The sequence below is a fragment of the Populus alba genome, chromosome 1, assembly GCF_005239225.2.
Source record: "Populus alba chromosome 1, ASM523922v2, whole genome shotgun sequence".
Taxonomy (NCBI): Eukaryota; Viridiplantae; Streptophyta; class Magnoliopsida; order Malpighiales; family Salicaceae; genus Populus; species Populus alba.
In genome coordinates, this window is record NC_133284.1 from 20,187,016 (window position 1) to 20,208,738 (window position 21,723).

At 29.0% G+C, this 21,723-nt stretch overlaps 2 protein-coding genes across 2 annotated transcripts; one reads left to right on the forward strand and one right to left on the reverse strand.

Annotated features, from left to right (window-relative positions):
- Window positions 1-9,652: 9,652 nt before the first annotated feature.
- Window positions 9,653-11,253, forward strand: LOC118042582 (protein LURP-one-related 5). Its single transcript, XM_035050295.2, has 2 exons — window positions 9,653-10,088; window positions 10,566-11,253. The coding sequence occupies exons 1-2, from the start codon at window positions 9,864-9,866 to the stop codon at window positions 10,944-10,946; spliced, it is 606 nt and encodes a 201-aa protein (XP_034906186.1). The 5' UTR covers window positions 9,653-9,863; the 3' UTR covers window positions 10,947-11,253.
- Window positions 11,254-16,430: 5,177 nt separating this feature from the next.
- On the reverse strand, window positions 16,431-17,416 carry LOC118042581 (cucumber peeling cupredoxin). Its single transcript, XM_035050294.2, has 2 exons — window positions 17,157-17,416; window positions 16,431-16,990 (listed from the first exon to the last, which is right to left on the reverse strand). The coding sequence occupies exons 1-2, from the start codon at window positions 17,338-17,340 to the stop codon at window positions 16,563-16,565; spliced, it is 612 nt and encodes a 203-aa protein (XP_034906185.1). The 5' UTR covers window positions 17,341-17,416; the 3' UTR covers window positions 16,431-16,562.
- Between the last annotated feature and the right edge of the window lie 4,307 nt (window positions 17,417-21,723).

Sequence of the window (21,723 nt, forward strand, 5' to 3'; positions counted from 1 at the left end):
GGTGAATTTCATTAGTAATATTGTTTGTAAAAGTTATATGTCATTGTACTGTTTGGCTTTTTTTCATTCTTTATTTTCCCATTGCAATTGCCTTGATATATTTTAAAAGAATTTTTTCTATCGGTGTTTACTGATGGATACATGGATGGAAAGAAAAAGTGCAAGAAAAAAAAACAAAAATGAAAGCAATAACCAAACATAGAAAAAAAACCAAAACCAAAGCTATATTGTTCATATAAAGAATAATACGGTGAACAATATAGACGCTCTAATTTTTTTAGAGAACTTTTTTACCATAAAAAAAAACATTGAGGTTGTAGAGAACTATTTGACATTGTTATTAAATCCCGACCTAGCAGGCCAACAATGAAATCTCTTGATTTGACTCCTACTTAACGTGAGTTTAAAATTAAATCATGTAAAAGTTTTCCTAACATGACTCAGTCAACTTGAGTGCTCCAAAAGCAACCTATTTGATAGGTAAGGATGTCTACAGATGAAATGGAGAAAAAAAAGAAGATGAAATTGACATAAAAAAACTATTAACCTCACTACTTGCCCAACTTAAGTTTAAAATTAAATCATGTGAGAGTTGTTCTAACTTGATCTAATCAACTTGGTCAATCCTATGGCAACCTGGATGATTGATAAAAAAAAAAAAAAAGAAGGTATAGAGATGAAATTGAGAAAATAAAAAGATGAAATTGAAAAGGAAATAGGGAAATGGAGAAAGGGGGGCTGACTTAAAAAAAGAAGAATAGAAACTTTTTTTTTCCATAGTGAAGACTATGAGCTTTTCCAAGTCCTTTATATATTAGGTAATTACTAGAAGTGGGCCCATGCTATGGCTGCAACTCCATGTTTTTTCTATAAGAAATGATATTTAGGTGTCGTAATTGTTTTTTTTTTTTTTAAAAGAAGAAGAAGAAGAAGAAAAACCAATGACTTAGGTTATAGCCTTGATGGGGTCTAATATATTGGTTTTATTTTAATCAGACAATAAAAAAAAGGCAACAATCATAAACAAACAATTAAAAATAAAAAAACGATCATGACAACTTGAAAAAAAAATATATGGAATGATGAAATTGCATAAAGGGGGGGCCTCGGTCAACATAGCTTGATGGACATGTAACTTGAGTCATAAAAGACGAGTCAACCCAAGTTAACTTACCGAATTCAAGATCCAGGTTATGAGATTGAAATAACCCAATAGAAAATAAAATGAAAAAAAATTATAAAACCAAATAAAAAAAATTAATGTTGAATGATAAGACCAAAAAAAAAAGTTAAAAAAATATATTGAACCACATTAATTTTTCAAACTCGTGATCCAGGTTTTCAGATTGAAAGCACCTAACATGAAAAAACCATGAAATTCAATCCCTAACAACTCAAATAATGAAGGATGAGATTGGAAGAAGAAAAAAAATCAATCACACAAAAATATTCAAAACCAAAAATAGAGAGCAACCATAAATGTTTTATTGAAAGGTAAAATTAAAAAGAAAAATAACTATAACAAAAGAACAAAAAAAATCAAACCAAATTGAAAAACAATAATAATATACTACATATTTGTTTTGGGGGATGAAATTGAAGACCAATAAAAATTACACAAAAAAGGTTAGACAAAAATCCAAAATCAAAAGAATGAGGATCAAAATGAAAAAATAACACATGATAAAATGGGATTGAATAATCAAATAAAAAAATAAAAAAAACCCACAAAAGGGACAAGAAAAAACAAATAGAAATCAAAATAACATATACCAAATATGAAGAAAACAAATATTAAGGGGCTGCTTTGAAAATTTAAGGGGAAAAGTACAAAAATCGATGAGGAGAAAGGAAAAAAAGGGTTGTTGGTGTAGTGGAGTGGATGTACATCGATGACAAGTGTCATATAGGAATGGAAGGGACGCCAAGAAGAATTAGATGTTGTTCTTTGGTTGCTAAGCGACGTCTACGTGCTACTTGAAGACAATGAACAACAATCATGTGTTGACACGTTCAAACGCAAGCATTGACACTCGCAAACACACGTGTCATTAACTTTTTTTATATATGATATTTACTATAATGTAAAAGACTAACTTGCCCCTTAACGCACTTAATAATAACCCAAAAATCAGTGAAAAGACAAAATTAACCTTAGACTAAAAACAAAATTGACCTTTGACTAAAGACAAATGGTTTTTTTTTTTTTTTTTACTTTAAGAGCAATTAAGTAAATTAACTTTGCATTCAGAAGCAAAACATGAAATTGTCCCTATACATTAGGTCTCTCTCTCTGTTTTTTTTTTTTTTTTAGTCTAGGAGTAATTTTATACTTTTATTGTTCATTAAAATAAAAGAAAAATCAAAAAGACCCTTCTAGCCTCATCAGCCAAGCCAAATGTTTTTGGTTTGAGAGACAATAATATAAATTTATTGTTTCAATTCATAATATAATGTATAAGAGTATGATCTACAGTAACCTACCTACAGTGTTCTTACCCCTTCTCTTGTAGTATATTTTGTTATTTGGTGCTTGAAATGTTAGGAAGCAATTTCTATTGTTTTTGGGCTGGCCACTTTTTTTGGCTTTCTGGTAACTGGTTCAGAAACTTAAAAGGCTGGTTTTTTATATAATGACCAGGAACCTTTACTTATGTAAATTTTAAATCATCAATCCATATTGCTTTTCTACATTTGTACATGTTTTTTTTTTTTTTTTTTTTCTGGTTGTTCACAAAAAGATATATATAAATGAAAAATAAATAACCTCTAAATTATAATATTTATGATAATATTTCCTACATTACCCTAAGAGTACAATTGGAAAATGTTAAAAATATTTGAAAATTAAGCGAAGTTACAAAAGTGAAAACTTGTTCAGAACTTAATCATCTTCATTGGACATGCTTTGAATGGGTAAACTAAACCCTAGACATCGCCCTTTGAGAAGCAGGCAACATTTTGCCTTGTAATGTTACGATCACACGATGGAGATGGTTTGAATTTATAGGTGTGGTAGGGCATCACCGCGTCAAAATCAGCACCACGTGACAGTGAATTGCTTGTTAAGTAGGGTTGTAAAGATTATTTTTTAAAATATATTTTTTAAAAAAAATATATTAAAAAAATATTTTTAAAACAAATATATTTTTTTTATATTATGAATTAAAATAATTCAAAAACATAAAAAATTAATTCAAAACTAAAAAAACAAATAATTGAAAATTACAATTAAACCAAAATACCAAATACTACTAAAATCATAAAAAAAATAAAATAAAATAAGAAGCCGCACTCCAACCAAATGAAAATAAAGAGCCACGTTGCATCTATTCTATTCGATTCCGGTGGAAATAAGGTAGCTGGTCATCCCAGATTCTTCCACTCCAGTAACACAAAGAGGCAAAATAAAAATATATATTAAAAAATAAAATATAAATTCTATGCTTTCATTATGAATTATTAACAAAACTCTAAATCATCGTGAGTTTTTTATTGTACATAAATGCACTTTAGACTTACTATACATACATGCAATGTGAATCAAGATACAATTGATTGTGAACTTACACAGTTGTTTTGCTATGTATTAAAACGTATGGGGATTTTTTTATTATACATGTATTCTGAACCAAGATATAATTTACTGTGGACGACACTGTAATACCCTGAGGAGCATTCTTTTCCTATGTTTTTAGTCAAGAATTGTGGCTAGGGGCGTGACATTATCTACCAAAAGCCGTTGAGTCTAGCTTTGGTAGTCGGGCCCAATGTTGTTATGTCTAGTTGACAAACCAAACCCAAAACACTTCCAAAAAAATGTCAATAGCAATGTGTCATGTCTGGTTGTGGACGACACTATAGCGTCTGTGGAGACGGCGGAATGGCAATCAGTTAACACACAATTAGGTAAGGGCGGGATAAATCACTACTGTAGAAAGAGGTAAAGCCGGGCGAAGAATAATGGCTAGAAAGGTCCTCACCTAAAGGTTGAAAAAAAAATTAGCAACCTAGAGCGAAGCTAAGAGAGAAATTATAGGGAATAAGTCGAGGATAACCATGACAAGGTCCTTATTTAAATCAGAAAGTTAGGGAACAAGAAGAACAACAACACGGGTAAGGGAAAAGGCCTTCCAAATATATACATACGGGGTTTTCCCTGGGCGGGATCTATCAGCGAAGGCATTGCTCCTTGACTCCGCAAAAGAAAGAAAGAAAAAATTTCTAACTTTTTTATTCAATTATGGAATTCTCTTCATGAGCATCAAAACTAGCAACTCTATTAGAAAATAAAATGACTCACTTTTCTACCAATTTGAAGTTGGATGAGATTAGATCCACTTGATGAATAACCATAGGGTAATTTTGGGTCTTGCACTTACTGGACCCAACATCCTATTGGGGCCTACAATAGTCATGACCCAAAGCAATTTTGGATCCTGTACCATGCAGGACCCACAACGAATTTGGATCCTACACTTGGCACGACCCAAACCCTTCGCACATGCGCGAGAGTGAGCTAGCGAGGAGATCCAGATTATCCACTAAAAACTGAATTAAGTCCGTCAGGACTATAAATTCTTGTGTGCAAATAAGAGTATATTATAAGTTAGACCCCGTGAGACTAATTATTTAATCATTGTGGTTTGGAAAAATATATGATTGATCCTATATTTGGAGATCTATTTATATCTATTTATAATTCAAAACTACTGCATACAAAATCTAAAGAAACGAATGTTATAAAATAAAAATATCTTCTATTACCCAAAATAAAATTTCTTATATAATACAAAAAATGTATAAAGTATATAATATGAATCAAAATTTTATTAAGAGCTCCATCAACTTTAATATGACAATACTAGAGAATTATTTAATTAGCCAGACATAATCTTAATATGTTTTTTCTTTAATATTAAATCATGTAAAAAATATTATTTTCAAGTAAAGAAAAAAAAATCAAATTTAAAAATTTCTTGGATGTGGCGTCTCAACCAAACACAATGCCAACATTTAAAAAAAATAACACAAAAACATAAAAAAATATATATTAATTTGAAGTAAAGAAAAAAAATTCAAAATTGTCAAAAAATTTTGAAGTAATTAATTTGAAGTAAATACAAAATATCAAAAGAATATTAATTTGAAGTAAAGAAAAAAAAATAAATTTTTTTTCAATTTCTTGAGTCTTGCCTCTAAACCAGACAAAATCTCAATATATGTTTTTAAAAAAAAATATTTAAAAAATAATACAAAAACATGAAGAAAATATTTGTTTGAAGTTCAAATTTTAAAATTTCTTGGGTCTGGCGTCACAGCCACACACATTCTCAACATATTTTTTTTTAATAAAAATAATACAAAAACATAACAAAAATATTAATTTGAAGCAAAGAAAAAAAACTTAAAAATTGTCAAAAAAATTTCAAAGAATTTTTGAAATACAAAATCAAACATGATTTAATTATGAAATTCAACCTAACCTAAACTGGGGAAAAATATTATCATCACCCAACTTTTGTACAATATAAAAAAAAATATCATCAATTTATTCTAATATAACATGGATTCCCAATCCGTCCACCAAAGAAAATCAATTGTTTTGTTTGTTTTTTTTTTTTTTACAATCTTCCTATGCTGATGACCCTAGGGTGGATTACTTATACTGTAGCTATTTTGATTTTACACCTAACAGGACCCAACATCCAATTGGGTTCTGCAGCATGCAGGACCCACAATGGATTTTGGTCCTGCACCCGTAGGACCCAACACCCACTACTACCACAGGAAGAAGAAAACTTTTAGTACCATATAGTGGAAAGAGCTTTTTTAAATAGTCGTCCATTATAGAAAAAATAAATTGTCCCAAGTTAATTATTCTAAATGTTTCTTCACAATAATTATGATGATAATTATGACGGAGAAAATACCAATTCAATTTGAATGGATTCAAAACATTATTACTATATGGATCGTGATTAACAATTCTACCATTCTCATCCATTAAATGATATTTTAGTACTTCCTCTTAAAATGTTTTTTTTTTCTTTTATTGATGTTTTTTCATATTGTAAAGACGAGATAATATGATATGATTTTTTTTTATTGTACAAAAGTTGGGTGTTGATAATTTTTTTTTTATTTGAGGTTGGGTTGAATTTTCTAATTAAAACATATTTGATTTTGCTTTTCAAAAATTCTACGAAAAAAAATTGATGATTTTTTATTTTTTGCTTTATTTCAAATTAATACTTTTTATGTTTTTGTATTATTTTTTGAAATTTTTTTAAAAACATTTATTGAGATTGTGTTTGGCTGCAAAGCGAGACCCATAAAATTTCAAATTTTAATTTTTTTTATTTACTTCAAAATAAGTTTTTTTAAAAATATATATATTGTCATTATACCTGACTGTGATGCGAGACTCGTGAAATTTGAAAAATTTTAAATTTTTTTCTTTACTTCAAAATTATTTTTTTGATGTAATTACATGAAAAATATTATCTTAATATATTTTTTTAAAAAATACTTTAAAATATTTACAATTTTTTTTTCTCTTGAATTGTTTTTTTCACTTATTGAGTTTTTTTTTTCATGCTGTAAAGAGGATAAGCTCTCAATAAATTTTTGATGTACACCATATACTTTATAAATTTTTGGTATTATATAAGAGATTTTATTTTGGGTAGTGGTAGATATTTAAATTTTATAACATTAGTGGAGGAAATTCAAAGTTTTATCAATGGTTGATTGTTTTTAGATTTGTTATGCAGTAGTTTTGAATTATATATATTATGAAATATATAAATAAATGAACAAATTGGATCTTGAGTCTTGTAAGGTGCACGATCTAATTGGGTGTTGGGTTTTGCCGGGTGTAGACCCATATAGGTGTGGGGTCCTACCGGTGGAGGACCTAAAGGGTTCTATGCAGGACCCCGAGGGATGTGGGGTCTTACCAGGTGCGGGACCTAAAGGGATTTTGGCTCCTGCACCAGGCTGGATCTTGACAGGATTAAAATCCAATAGGATCTTGACGGGTACATGACCCAAAATAGTTTTGGATCCTACCTGGTAGTGTAAGATTTATTAGTTTTTCTTTTTTCCTGTTGCATGTGTTATTTTGTTACTAACAAATGTAAAGTTTAATTTCTTGAAATATAAGGCCTTGAAGATTAATAAGATAAATTATGTGGGTGTGGATTATATTAGCTGACAAAGGGTAATTAAATTCGAGTTTGTAATTTTAAAGGGTACTCAGAATTTAGTTGAATCTTCACAATTCATCTTCTTTCTTTTCAGAACTTATCATTATTTTGATTTTGATTTTCAGTGTTAGAATTAGAATAGTCTCCATACAAATAAAAAAGATAAACGGTATAGAACTTCCTTCAACTACTGAGAGTTAGGTATGTTTATAAAAATATATTTATTAAATAGAAAAACAAGTTTGAGTAATAATAATAATAATAATAATAAACTAAATTGCCCAAATAATTATTCTATATTAAACGTAAGTTGTTGAACAAAACTCTAAAGTAAAAATTCAATATTAGTGTTAGTTACATAGTGTCCATTTGTTTACGAGGCAACTTTTACTTTTAAAGTAAACCGCACAAATAATATGTTTGGTAATGCTAAAACTTACTTTACTGTTGGTGTGGGATCCATATAAAATGTGTTTTAACCGTAGGTTTGCGAAAAGCAACTTTCCCGCATCTTGCAAATAATGGAGAGTGACTCCATTGTTCACGTGAATAATGGAGTCACTCTCCACTGTTCCGGCAGGACCGGGTCTGGTCTAAAGTTAAATGCATCGAATCAGGTCCAATCTAGTTTAAAAAAAAAATCAAATTCAAATTCAATTTTTATTTTTATTTTTAATTGTGTTTTATTTAAAAAATTAAAAAGAGATCACTTGATGACGCAATATTTGTAAAATTTAATCGCAATTCTAATTTTGTTCCTGATGATATTTTACATGATGTTGTTACGCGCTTAAAAAACCAAGAAAATTATAGTCCTTGTTAGATGGATTCCGTACGTGATGGAATTGTAGATAATTTAATGGAACAATAAAAAATATATTTTATATAAGTATTATTTATTTTATGTTGTAATAGTAATAGTTAAATCTATAATATTTAAATTAAAAACCATCAATATATATATAACCTCAATTTGAAAAGTATTCTTTTAATCAAACACGTTAAATTATTTTTTGTTCAACCTCAATTTCAATCACAGTTTTAACCAAACATATATAAATATAGAACCAACCTTAAATAGAAGCTCTTTTTATAAAACAACTTTTTTCAAACCACAACCACAAAAAGCTACCACAATACCAAATAGTAGTGATATTGTTTTTTTTGATTTTTTTGAAATTATTTTTTCTTTTCAAAAAAGTATTAAATTATTTTTAAAAATATTTATTTTACTGTTTTGATATATTAATGTTAAGAATTAAAAAAATTGGATTATGTTGCTACCAGAACCCAACAACTTTGAATCCTGCCTATCATCATGACCCAACACCAAATTGAGCCCTTCTTCCACTAGGATCCAACATCTTTGGACCCTTTTTATAACTAGAACAAAACATAATATTTTTTTATATTGTTTAGAAGTTCTTTTAAAAAATTTTGATTTTTTGACCCGCGCTCGCGGCAGAGCGCAGGTCACATAGCTAGTTATAACCTATATATAGCTTAACAAAACTAATTAATTACATTCTTATAGCTTGTTTGGAATTAAATTATAAGTTGAATTAAATTTAATTTCTAAGCATATTTGAATTTAATTAATAATTTATTATAATTTTTATATTTAAAATAAAATATTAAATTATAAAATTAAATTAAATTATATTGTTTATAATATTTATGAAAATAAATTGAATTAGTGATTTTAACTATTTTACTCTTAATTTAGAAATTATTTTTGTTACAAATATCTTCTTTTTTTTGTGGTTAGAAGAGCCCTTATAGTAATTTAAAATAACATAAAATTTAAGCATTTTAAAGAATTCATCAATAGACATATGTCATAGTAATTGTTTATTAAATATTTATTGAAATATATTATAAAAATAAATTTGTTAAAAAAAATTCGATCAAAGTTTTTTCATTGGAATATTGAGAAAAAAAACGACACTCCACTATAATATGTCAATTAGAATTGAATTCCTTGAGTAACTCAAAAGTGTCTCCCCTCTTATTTGTTTTTTAGTCATTATTTGTTAATTAAACTTCATTTGAAGTTATAATAAATACTTTAAACAGAGAGTTTCAAACACAAAAATTGATTTAACTATATGAAATCAATTTAATTCTTAGAGTTTGAGACAACCTGTTAATTTCAAATATTATATATTCAATCCCTAAATTTTATTTAATCCTGCTGTTTCATCAATTTCATGTTCTCCTATAACTTATTTTTACGATATATATAATAAGAAACTAGTAAATTGAGCATGATTAATTCTAGTCAAGGAGCTTTTCTATAGCTTTTGATATAAGAGGGACTAATTATTTATTTTTAATAAATATGAGGGGCCAAAATGTAATTAACTCTCCCCTACTTCCGCAATGATGTTAAAAAGCGTTTGCGACGAGATATTATTTATTATATTGCACAATCCATCACATCCCTCAAGGCTCACCTCAAGTCCCTCTCTCTCTCCCTCTCTCCCTCTCTCTCCCCCCCTCTCCCTCTCCGTGCCTATAACGTTGACAGCATCTCTCATTTCTTGAGCGCCCGTAACATTTACTGTACAGAACCTGACCTGACTTTTAAGATAGTCAACCTGTTTTATAGAGATCATCTTCGAATTGAATATAAGAATCCAGAAGAGAGAAATGAAGGGAGGCTTGGTCGTGGATGATGGGTTTATCTACGAAGAGGAGAAGCTCCTCACAGTGCTTAAAACTTGTCTGTTTTTCGCTAATGATGGCTTCACTGTCTATGATTGCAAAGGTGAGTTAGTGTTCCGAGTTGAATCGTATGGGCCTGACACTCGTGATCAGGGCGAAATCGTTCTCATGGACGCCCATGGCCGCTGTCTTCTCACTGTCAGAAGAAAGGTACTCCTCTCCCCCCCTGTATATATCTGTATGAACGAGTTCACTCAGCTTGTCATCTCTCTCTACACTGTTTAATCGGCCCGATTAACTTGTGAGTTATTGAGCTTTACGGATCTGGTTGAACATTTTCTAAAACTTATTTTAAAAAAAAAGAAAAAAGAAAAAAATGGTGAATGCCTAATTGGATTGTGTTCGTTCAATTAATTAATGTGATTCTATTGGATTTTAGATTTAAATGTAACGTCTGATTTCTAGCCTGACTGATACCGAGTCAACCCGGTGAGTTAACCGCCTGAAAGAAATTAACTTGCCGGTTATAATTGTGTCTAATTCGTAAGTAAAGGAGGTGGCTTTGGAATAAAACTTACACAAAATACACACTTTTCGTTACATACATACATGACGTATAATTATCGTAATTATACTCGAAAATATACTAGAAGTATTTCTGATCTGTCAATCACATGGTACGCACAGAGGCCGAGCCTGCATCAAAGGTGGGAAGGGTACATAGGTGAAGGAACGGACGGCAACAGACCGATCTTTAGCGTGCGTAGATCATCCATAATCGGACGCTGTAGCGTGACGGTGGAAGTCTATGGGAAACCAGGTGCGGAGTACCAGATAGAAGGATCCTTCGCGAACAGATCATGCACCATATTCAATGCAGAGAAGGAATCAATGGCTGAGATCAGACGCAAAGTAGATGCCTCCACTAATGTGCTGCTTGGCAAGGACGTCTTCTCCTTGTGCCTTAAGCCTGGTTTTGACGGGGCATTTGCTATGGGGCTGGTTTTGATTCTTGATCAGATTACCGGTGATGATGCTGTTGACGGGCACCCAACCACCGATGATTAGAAAGTCTTTGTAATCTCATCTACTGTATAACAAGTGGGCCCGTCTCTCTTCATCAAGAAATGTAGAACTTTTTTACTATATAGTTGATATCATATTATAACAACACTTGCTAGTTTAAAACATCGAAAGAGACATGGGGATTGAGAACCAACTACTATATTGAGAAGATTTCATGATATTTATAGACTTCCCCTTCCCATCATATGACAATTGCAGGTCGCCTATAAAATAGCATATGATGTAAACAGGATGTTTACGGAGATTCAAAGTTTATAAATATATTACTTTAAATGAGCGTGATGATGTTTAGTTTATTATAATAAGACATGATATATAAAGTTTGTAGTTCATGTATGTTTAAATCTATATGTAAAATAATAGTTTATAGCAAACATGTATATAACACAAATATAATAATGTAACACTAGCATTCATACTAAGAATAAATTCAAACTTACAATTATTATTAATTCAAAGTTATAGTATGCATACTAATAATAAAAATACTTATATTTAAATTAAAATATTTGAGGGTATTAACTTGCTGAAACATTTTAAAATAATAAATTTTTTGTTGTTGTTAATAATAAATTATTTGTCTTTAAGATTTTATTGCTTTGTCATTTGTGCAATTATGATATTTATAAAATGACCCTCAAGATTCCAACAACACTATCTCGGTTTAGATGTACTTTTAAACAAAATATTTGAACCCAAAAATATAAAACTTGATTATCTTAAAGAGATAAAATTAAACTCTAAATTTAGAAGAAAAACTAATTCTTAAAATTAGAAGAAAACAATAAATATATGGTTAGGAAGAATATGTAAAAATCTAAAAAATTCAAGTTGGAAACTCTTCTTTCACCCTTCTTTTTGTAGTGAAGTTGAAAATTAATTCTCACCATTATCAACCATTAATTAGCCACCATAAATCAAGAATTAAATCTAGAAAAACTAGTAGTTATTTAAGATTAATTTTTCATTCACCTATAATTTGTTTAAATAATGTTAGTTAAAATAAATTTCCAACAATTATCTATATGAATGTAAATTATCTTGCCAATTTAAAAACAACTCAAAAATTTATTGAAGATACTAATTTGATAGATTACTACATCAAGATAGGTAACTTTTGGCTTTAAATCTTTCTTGGTGAAATACTATCAGATTTACTCTACTGCATAGTGAACACGATGTCTTGAACTATTTATCCTTTTGTGCAAACCAATACAATAGTACTCACAAAATTCTCTACCTAAAGATTTTCTTTGGTTTTAATTGTTGTGCGTATTTTGTCTCTAAACAACTCTTGAATTCACAAGTGCTTTAAAGAATTCAACATTTATTGTAATTCCAAATAAACAACTACATTTCTCACTCGTATAGGTAATTTTTCATTAAGAATATTCTACTATATTTTATTTGGTGTACTAAGATATAAAAATTATTAAAAGTTCAGCTCACCTTTTATCACATTTCAACTAGCACTTATGTCATCATAGGAATAAGCAATAAATAATAATTTTATAGTGGTACCGAGAATGTTATATGTCTTAGTTTTGCATTTGAACCTAGATCTTGTGATCTCTAATCAACTAGGTATAGTTATCATCATTACACTCTTTCATCATTTAAAGGATTTAAGCTCATCCTCCTCAATAAATTATACACAAGCTCACCCGACAAATCTTTGGTTAGCAAATTTGCAATATTTTTCTTTGATTTTACATAGTTAATGAAAATAATTTCATTTGAGAGCAAATGTTTAACGATATATTATGTCTACAACATATATGTCAAGACTTCCTATTATAAAATTTTTTTATGACCTTCCATTTGGCGACTGATTATCACAGTGGACTTAAATAACTAACATTGGTTTTGAATAAAATGGAATATCCTCTAAGAAACTTTGAATCCGTTCATCTTCATCTCCAACTTTATCAATAACAATAAACTCTTATTGCATCATGGTATATGTTTATTTGGAGGATTTTTATTACACATATATTACATCAAATGTGAATATATATCTACTTATGGATTTTAAATCCTTAGTGTCGGATATTCAATTAGCATTACTGTACTCTTCTATTATTGTTGGATAACTAGTATAGTGTAGCCTATAGTCTAAGGTATAACTCAAATACTTAAGTATCCTTTTTATTGCCTTATAATGACTCATAATTGGATTACTTGTAAATATACTCAGTCTATTAACTAAGTAAGCAATATTAAGCTTTATGTAGTTCATAGCGTACATTAGGCTTCTAATTATTCAAGAATATTCTAATTGGTTTATTATCTTACCTCTATTCTTGAAAAAATATACATTTATATCAATTGGTGTTTTGATAATACTATTGACAATGTTTTGCTTTTACAAAATTGGTAGTAATTAACTATAAAAAATAAGTTGTCAATATAATACTAGGAAGGAAAAGAAAGAAAAGCTCAACATAGACTCATCATCATTTCGCCATGAACAACGCCTCATCACTAGAAAGAGCTCACCAAGATAGCTCTAACGCCATTGTGAAATGTTACGCGATGACACTGAAAAAGGCCACATGCGCTGCAAAAGCAATGACCCAGAAAGTAAACCAAATAAAATAGTATGAAGTAAGCATCTCATGCTTATATTTAATCAATTAATTTAATTTAATTCAAAAACAATTTTTTAAAAAATAGGTAAATTTAACAAAAAATAACAAATAAAAAGACGTAAGATAATTCGAGTCATTTTCAAGATTAGAGAAAAATACTATAGAAAGCAAATAAAAAAAATTAATGGAGCCTAATATCAAATTAAATAAATGAAGGATGAAATTGAAAAAAATAAGATCTTGAAAAAGGAAGGGGGAAGCAACCCCGAGTGAATCTTCTAAACTTGGGTTATTATACCAAACTAGCAACCTGTGAAATACTAGGTCTTGACTTATTCAAAAAGCTCAATTCCCAACCCATTTAATATTGAAGGATGAAAAAAAAAAAACCAATTTAAAGCATTTGCAAAAAGTAAAAAAAATAGCAATCAAAAGAATAATTATCAAATCTAATAAAAAAAATTAAAGAAGGATGAAGACATAAATAAATCTTTTTAAAAAACTTATCTCAAATAAAACAAATAAAAATCAAAAGAAGAGGAACCAAATATGACAGATAAAAAAAATTAAAAGAGGATAAAAATAGAAAATTAAATCTAATTCTATATATGCTTTTAAATAAAATAAATTGTAATCAATTGAACATCGACCAAATATGAATAAAAAATAAATTGAAGGGTTGCTTTAAAAATTTAGAGAGTCAAACATGGAAATTAAGAAGAAAAGAGAGAAGAAAAGGAGAAAAAAGATCACTGATACTGAATCAAAGGTCAGTAAGCTACACATGCATCCTAATAATGGAGGGTTTGTCGAGATGATCCCAATAAAATGAAGGGAAGCCGTCTTTGGTTGCCATAATTCGCCTCACACGTTGCTTCCTTGAACATGGTGGAGAGATGGATATGCTGACACAAATAATGCACGCACCAACCATTTTTGGTTTCTAAATATTTTATTTTTATTAAAATGCCAAACTGCCCCTCGTCCAACATGATTAAACTAAGAAATTAGGATGAAAATTAAAAAACGCTCCTAGACATTAGTTAAATAAATTTTTCTTTGAAGTGTAATTGAGTTATTTTACTATCTTTTAAAAATGTGAAAAGACCGAGTTATCCTTGATCAATCTGAGAATGACCATGGACCTTGAGAAAAAGCCATATTACCCTCAATAGCCAGTTCATTGAATTTTTTTTTTTGAAATGGTAAAATAATAAATAAATTATTCCAATGAGTAGTGAATCATCTCAAAATAAACATTATTTTTCTCTCACCAATTAGCTTTTGTTAATTTAAAACCTCTAGATTATTTTGGACAAAGAATATCACAAATAATTTATATTTTTTTATTATTATATTTAGTGTTAGAAGATATGTTATAAGCTAATAATGTTTGTTTTATAATTTATAAAATAATGTCATGTAACATTACTTATAATGAAATCAAGTCATGGAAGAATATTACTTTCATCGGTCCATAAAAACATGAAGTGAAATGAATAAAATTATAAAGTGAAAATAGTATCACTCGTTTTAAATAGTTTTTAGCAAACCATTAAAAGTAACTTAATTTTATAGGATATCATGAAGGTTTATATAACATCTTAATTAGCATGTTTCATATGCTAACGATTCCTATCATAATAGTTATGTGACCCGCGATGAGTTGTAAATTAGATAAAGGTTTTTGGAAAAAAAAACCAAAAAAAAATATACAAGCTTTTCAAAAAAAAATTAAAATTTTAATCATAAATCAAAAGGCCGATAAGAACTATTTGTGTCAATTAATACAAAAAACAAAGTGTTAACACATTTATTTAACTTATCGAGCTATAAGTCAAATAATTTTTTTTCCAACGCAAAAAAAATAATGTACAGATGTTATTAACGTGTATTTTTACATCAAGTAAAAAATATAACAGTGAATCACAAAGTCAATACTTACATATAATAAAATATAATAAAGATCATATGCATCAATAAAAATATGTAAGATCTCAAGCTAATTTTTAACGTAGCCGAAAAACAGAACAATGTTGCAATTTCTATAGTGAAACATCATTTTCCTAGTCTGTGTAGAATAAATCTAAAAACAAAAGTGTAAGGAATAAAATTAAAAAAAAATTATAAAATAATAATAAAAAATGAAAAAAAAGAATGGTATAAATAGGCCAAGTGTAAAGAATAATTTTTTTTCCCCAAAAAACAGTGTAAAGAAAAAAAAAACTAAAAAACATTAAATCCATGAATTTGGCATGCAAGTTATATTTTTTTAAGAAAACAAATACCATGCATGGGGTTTGCTCCAATGTATTTTTTATATGAAAAATTAAAAGTATCATTTAAAAAGCCTATGTAATCATTCAATTAAATAAATCGATAATCATTTATTTACCCGATTATATTTACTAAATTGTTTTATTTAAATAAATAAAGATAAATCGACATTAAAAAACTCATTGCTTAAACGATAAATACAAATAAAAATAACTGAATAAACATGCACCATAAAAAATATTATGAAAAGCCAAACACATGAGAACAATATAAGTAATGGATGGGCACTAGTTGATATGATGAAAACATATATAAAAAAAGCTTCGGGCAAACCTGACAACCAACTTGGATGAACAAATCAAACACATGACTTATGATATGAAATTGAGATGATCCTATAAATAACAAAGTGAAAGATATATTAAAAAATGCTTTTAAAAAAAATACCAAAATCAACCCGAGCTAATCTTTCACATCTATAATCCTGATCATGAAACTAGAATTACCCCGTTAAAAGCAATTATCCCAAAGTTATGGACTCCATATAGAAATATCTAGGAAAAGTAATAACTTTATTGTAATACTAAATAAAAGACAGAATACATACACTATAAATAAATCACCACTTTTATTGATAATGGAAAACGATAAACTAGATAACAATGCCAAAATAAACATAAAAAATAATTAATCAAAAGCATTAACTATATAAAAGTCCCTCTCCATAATCTTAAAACACCAAACCAACGATAGCAGCTAGCATGGTCATCAAGAAACTTGCCAAGACATTAGAAGACGATGAACCAGGTGGAGAAGGGATAGTTGTGGGGCTTGGTGCTGGTGTTGGAACACAACCATCCGAGGTATTATTTGAAGACGGTACTGGAGGAGTAGCTGTAGGACTTGGCGGTGGAGGTGGGGTGGTGGAGGGTGGTGATGCGCCTGTTGTGCGTGATGATACAGTGATAGCTAGCTTCTGTCCAGATTGACAATGCCCGCCAATAGTACAGATATAGTAGTGCTCTCCAGTAGAATCAAGGGTAATGTTAACAGGACCAGTAGAAATTACGTCTCCAATAGAGTATGAAGATGTGCATGCATCAAAGGATTCTTTTTGAACTCGGAGAACATCGTGATTGTTGGTGGTGAAATTAAAAGCTGAAAGGAAGAAGAAAAGGAAAACAAATTAAGATGATGATGATGATGATGATTTATAACTATATAATTTGATCGTACTAAGAACAAAACAACACATCAGGTCTCGGAATATTTAAATCATCATGATAGATACCGAGACGAGAGAAGATCGAGGACATGCACTTACTTAGGGTATCACCAACCATGAAGTTCTTGCCACTAGCCCAGGTAATGTATGCCTGAGCACCACCGGCCTGTGGAACAGTCCAACCGATGCTGTCTCCGACCACATGCACTGTTTGTGCCACAGAGCGTTGAAACAGAACCATCATGGCAAAACCAAATGTTACACCAATATTAAACACCGCCATTGCTCTCTGAAGCCCAATATAATATGATGTTCAATTCCTCACTATAGATATTTCAGCAAGTTTGTTGGCTATTGTGCTTGCAATATTCAAATGTTATGGTCACAGAAGATCTAGTGCGAAGCATATATAGACAAGGGGATTACACTGCTGCTCGATCGGGCCCAACAAAACGCGGGTTGCGAGATGGCAAGCGAAGAAGCCGGTCTTCCTTGAACATTTGCATGCACGCAGGGTCCACTTTGATTGAGAAAAAGGGTTCACGCAGAATTTTTAAACTTTTTTTTTTTTTTCTATTTCTCAAGAGAAATATTTAATGAGGACAAAACATCAAGCTAAAATACAATATTACTATACAACTTTGATTATATGATTTTATTTTATTTTCTTGACCCGTGCCCCGCATTTACGTTCTTGAAGAAAACTACACCAGAGCATTTAAGTTCTTGGCGGAAAATATTGTTCAATTGCTTTGAAGTCAATAAATTAGGCTTTAATTTGAATGTTCCAAGTAAGAAGATCCAGAATGCTTGGAAGTTGAATATTGCGTAGCTCATTCCACAAGTCAAAATAAATATATATAGTTAGATGACTTTATTTTCTTCTTACAAGGGAGACCTTGAGAGACGCTGGCAACCAAGTCTTGTTCCTCCTATGTGTTAGGTGGTGGCGAGCCTTCACAACTTGTTCCTTCCTAGCGCTGTTTTGAAATTACTCCTTTTGTGCTCTTTGACACTTTCTTGATGGAGATACGAGGGCAATTCGTAAAAATATGGCCTCTCTAATAAGATATTTATATTTGATAACAAGGACTACAAATATTAAAAAATAATATTTTTATTCTAATCTCATTCGAATGAAGTAGGAATAAGAACGAAGAGTGAGAAAAGAAATATAAATTAAACATAACTTCATTTTCATGAAAGAGGTCGGGAAAAAATAAGAAATGAGAGTTAACTTTTTTTCAAAAAAAATATATTAATAAGTTATATTAGTTTTGCAAGATCAGGAATATCTCCCAAATCATTTATCGGATCAAACTAAAATTTTATTAAGAAGATACTAGACACGTATAACTATATTTTATTAAATTTTAGGTCAACTTGATTTCAATAATATATTACTTAAATTGATCGAAGTTGTTATTACTATTTTAATAAATTCATCAACAAAGAGTTTTTTATTTTTTATTTTTAACTCAATCAATCCAGACATGTAATGGGTTAGTTTTGGACAATATAAAAAGAATAAATAAAGCTTGTTTAAGCCTTAAACTTGTGATCAATAGACAAAGCGCTACAATAGTTCATAATGCCTTTTGGTTTGATTAATTAGATAAGATCCAAGACTTATTTAGGTTCATACTTTCAAGTTTATTAATGTAGGTTTTAGGTCATTTTTATAAGTGGATTAATTTGGACCACAATGGTAGATCCATTAGGGCTTTTATTTTTTTAAGAGTACTATAAAAAATTCTTTATAGTACTCTTTTTATTTTTCAATTGTAGTGAAAAAATATTCAGACTTAATAATACTATTGTTGTTGAATTTATTTAGCTTGTATGAGAGAGATTCTCACATTATTTTGTTCTCTAACAAATTAAATTGACTTATCAAAGATTAACTGGCTTCATGGTATTTTCTTTATACTTTTCATTCAAAAATTGGTATTTGTAGGATGAGGGCTTTTATTTTGATAGTGTTTATGTTTTGGGACATGTTTTTATTATGTCACATTCATATTAGACATGTTTTGGTTTTTCAAAATTCGTTCATAATCTTGTTGTGGATTGTGTGACTATGTAATTATGAGACTTACATCACACTCTCTCTCCTCAATATTATAGAGGGAAAAAAAATCTAAACCAAACCCAACTATTTTTTTTTAAAAAAAAATCATCAATCAAATGTAATATAAGATTTTTTTAGAAAATTCAACTTAAATTGAAGTAAAAAAGAAAAGGAATTCAAGTAACAAAAACTCATCACACTTATCAAAGTTATCTCTTGACCAAAATTCTTTGTACATAAGGAGATTATTAACATTAGCATAATATAATGATTTGGGAAAAATAGTGTTAATTTACTATAGTGTTTTCCCCTTTTGATCTTTGGAATTTCTCTTATTTTTTTCATTTCGATTATTAAATTTTATTTATTTTTAATTACATCATCACAAGAAAAACATGGTTCTATTTGTTGTTTTCCGATTCAATTTTCATATTCTCATATGCCTAATTTATTGTTAAATATTATAACTTTGAATTAGAGACCAATCATACAAAAATTAAATTTATATTATTCTTAAATCTAAAATTAAAGATCAAAGTTGATATTAAAAAAAAAAAAAAAAAAACCTACACCTTTTTATGCTTTTGTTGCTCGAATGGCACATAAATATTCAATTTTGAATACTCAAATTTCACTTGTTTTAATATGTCATCCCTTTCTTTCAACAGTTTATGTTTCAATTTGTATTTTTATTTTACATTTTAGTCGTTGAATGTCTAGAGAAGAAAGAGAAAGTTGTTGGGAACAAAAATTCTCGGATTTCTAAATTTTGGTCACTGGTAACTGCGAGTTTGGTGTCCTTAAATTTATTTTTAAGAGAGTAACTTAATAAAAGTGATTTATGCCTTCAAAAATGCTCAACAAGGTAAATCGAGACTCTAATTTTCTGTTAATATTTGGTTTGATTTTGAGTTTTGATTGAGATTTGATTTTTTAGATTTTGTAAATGTTCTAAAAACTTAGATCCTAATTTTTCGATCAAAGAACTAGCTTCGAGCCTAAGATGGTTGGGAAGTGTTGCAGATGGACAAAGTGTCATCCATAATAATTCTTTAAAAAACAATTGGGGTTCATCCACTCTTTTCTTTAATATTTTTTTTTAATAGAATTGACTTTAAATAATTATTAAAAAATGGCATAGTTTTCAAATAATATTATAGTTTTTTTTATGATAGTATTAACATTTATGTTTTTAATAATTATATATGAACATAAAATACTTATTTTTTAAAAAACAAATTACCTCATGAACATTTAAATGTATATTTAACTATTGCTTTTTAAAAAATAAGTATTCAATAATTGCCTCATGAGCACTTAGATTCCCTTTATTTTTTATTCAATAAACCATATTTCTAATAAAGAAGTTAATTTTTTTTTAAATAAAATTATAAGAAAATAGAATTTCAACTATAAAACTTTTTTCTCTCTAAAATTTAAATAATTATATTTTTTACAAACATCTATTTTTATTGCCACACAATTAAATAAAAAAAATTGAGGAATTACTTTTATTACGAGGTCAAATATTTACATGTGAATCTATATTTTGTTTCTTATAATAAAGATCAATTTTCTATTTTAACTTTTTATTAGCGTTAGCAACTTTTTCTATGATTTATGAGTTCGCAAAAATCATCTTTCCAATTTTTAATTAGAAGCTTTTATCATACTAAAAAAAACATATTCACAACACCAAAGCCTTCTTCTCTTGTATTGTAAATTAATTTGGGATTCTATCCAAGAAATAACAAGTGCATTTACTCCTAGCTAGTGACCTCTAATACTAATGCACCAAATTATGAACATAAAAGGCAATTATTTTACTAATTTTTACCATTTTCCAAAATCTAAGTTGTGGAGGTTGCGATGATAGTCTGAAGGTAGTTTTTGGATGGAGCGGTGTGGAAATAAAGCTTCAAATGATACTTAAATATTAGTTGATGGACAGCATGTCATTCAGCGGAGGAGCATGCGAAAGAGCAAATCCCTGACTGGATTAATTGACTCGAAAGCTCTTGGTCTACAATGGTTTGAGCTTTACGTTTGGATTCTTTTGTTTTAATTGGGCTTTAAGAGTTGTGGGTTTGTTTTTTTCTCATAATTATTTTGATTCTCATTTCAAGCTCACTTTCAAAAACATTCAAAATTCTTTTTGAAGAATTTTTCATCAGCAACAACTCCATTTTATATTTTGAGCAGAATAATATCATAGCTTCAAGGATAACACCTTGGGTGTCTAAACATATGGCAATCAAGATTAAAGAGAATGGGAATTTCCTTGCTGTCATTTCCACTCCGTCCAAAGAAACGAAGAGGGATTTTTCGTTTTCCTCATTTTCTTCCCAGGCTCATTTTAATGGCAAACAAGCCCTCCCCTCCAGTGAGAACTTTTTTCTTTTTTCTGGGTTTTGACTTATGGATGATTTAAGAGCAATAGCTGAGTGTCCGAGGTAAAACTCCGCTGATAAAGAATCAAAGAATAAATCCGTAAGCATCAGTTGGGATCTTTGACCCAAAAGCTGGCAGAGGAAATTGAACCGTTCATTCAAAGGGATGGCTTTGTAAATGATTTTCTCATGAGAATTTGATCTT

What these genes read in the sequence shown, in the direction of transcription:
- LOC118042582 (XM_035050295.2), top strand. Translation starts at nt 9,864, where the DNA reads ATGAAGGGAGGCTTGGTCGTGGATGATGGGTTTATCTACGAAGAGGAG. An exon ending in TTCTCACTGTCAGAAGAAAG is followed by an intron (nt 10,089 to 10,565) that starts GTACTCCTCTCC and finishes TGGTACGCACAG; the next exon opens with AGGCCGAGCCTGCATCAAAG.
- LOC118042581 (XM_035050294.2), bottom strand. Translation starts at nt 17,340, where the DNA reads ATGGCGGTGTTTAATATTGGTGTAACATTTGGTTTTGCCATGATGGTT. An exon ending in CATGGTTGGTGATACCCTAA is followed by an intron (nt 16,991 to 17,156) that starts GTAAGTGCATGT and finishes TCTTCCTTTCAG; the next exon opens with CTTTTAATTTCACCACCAAC.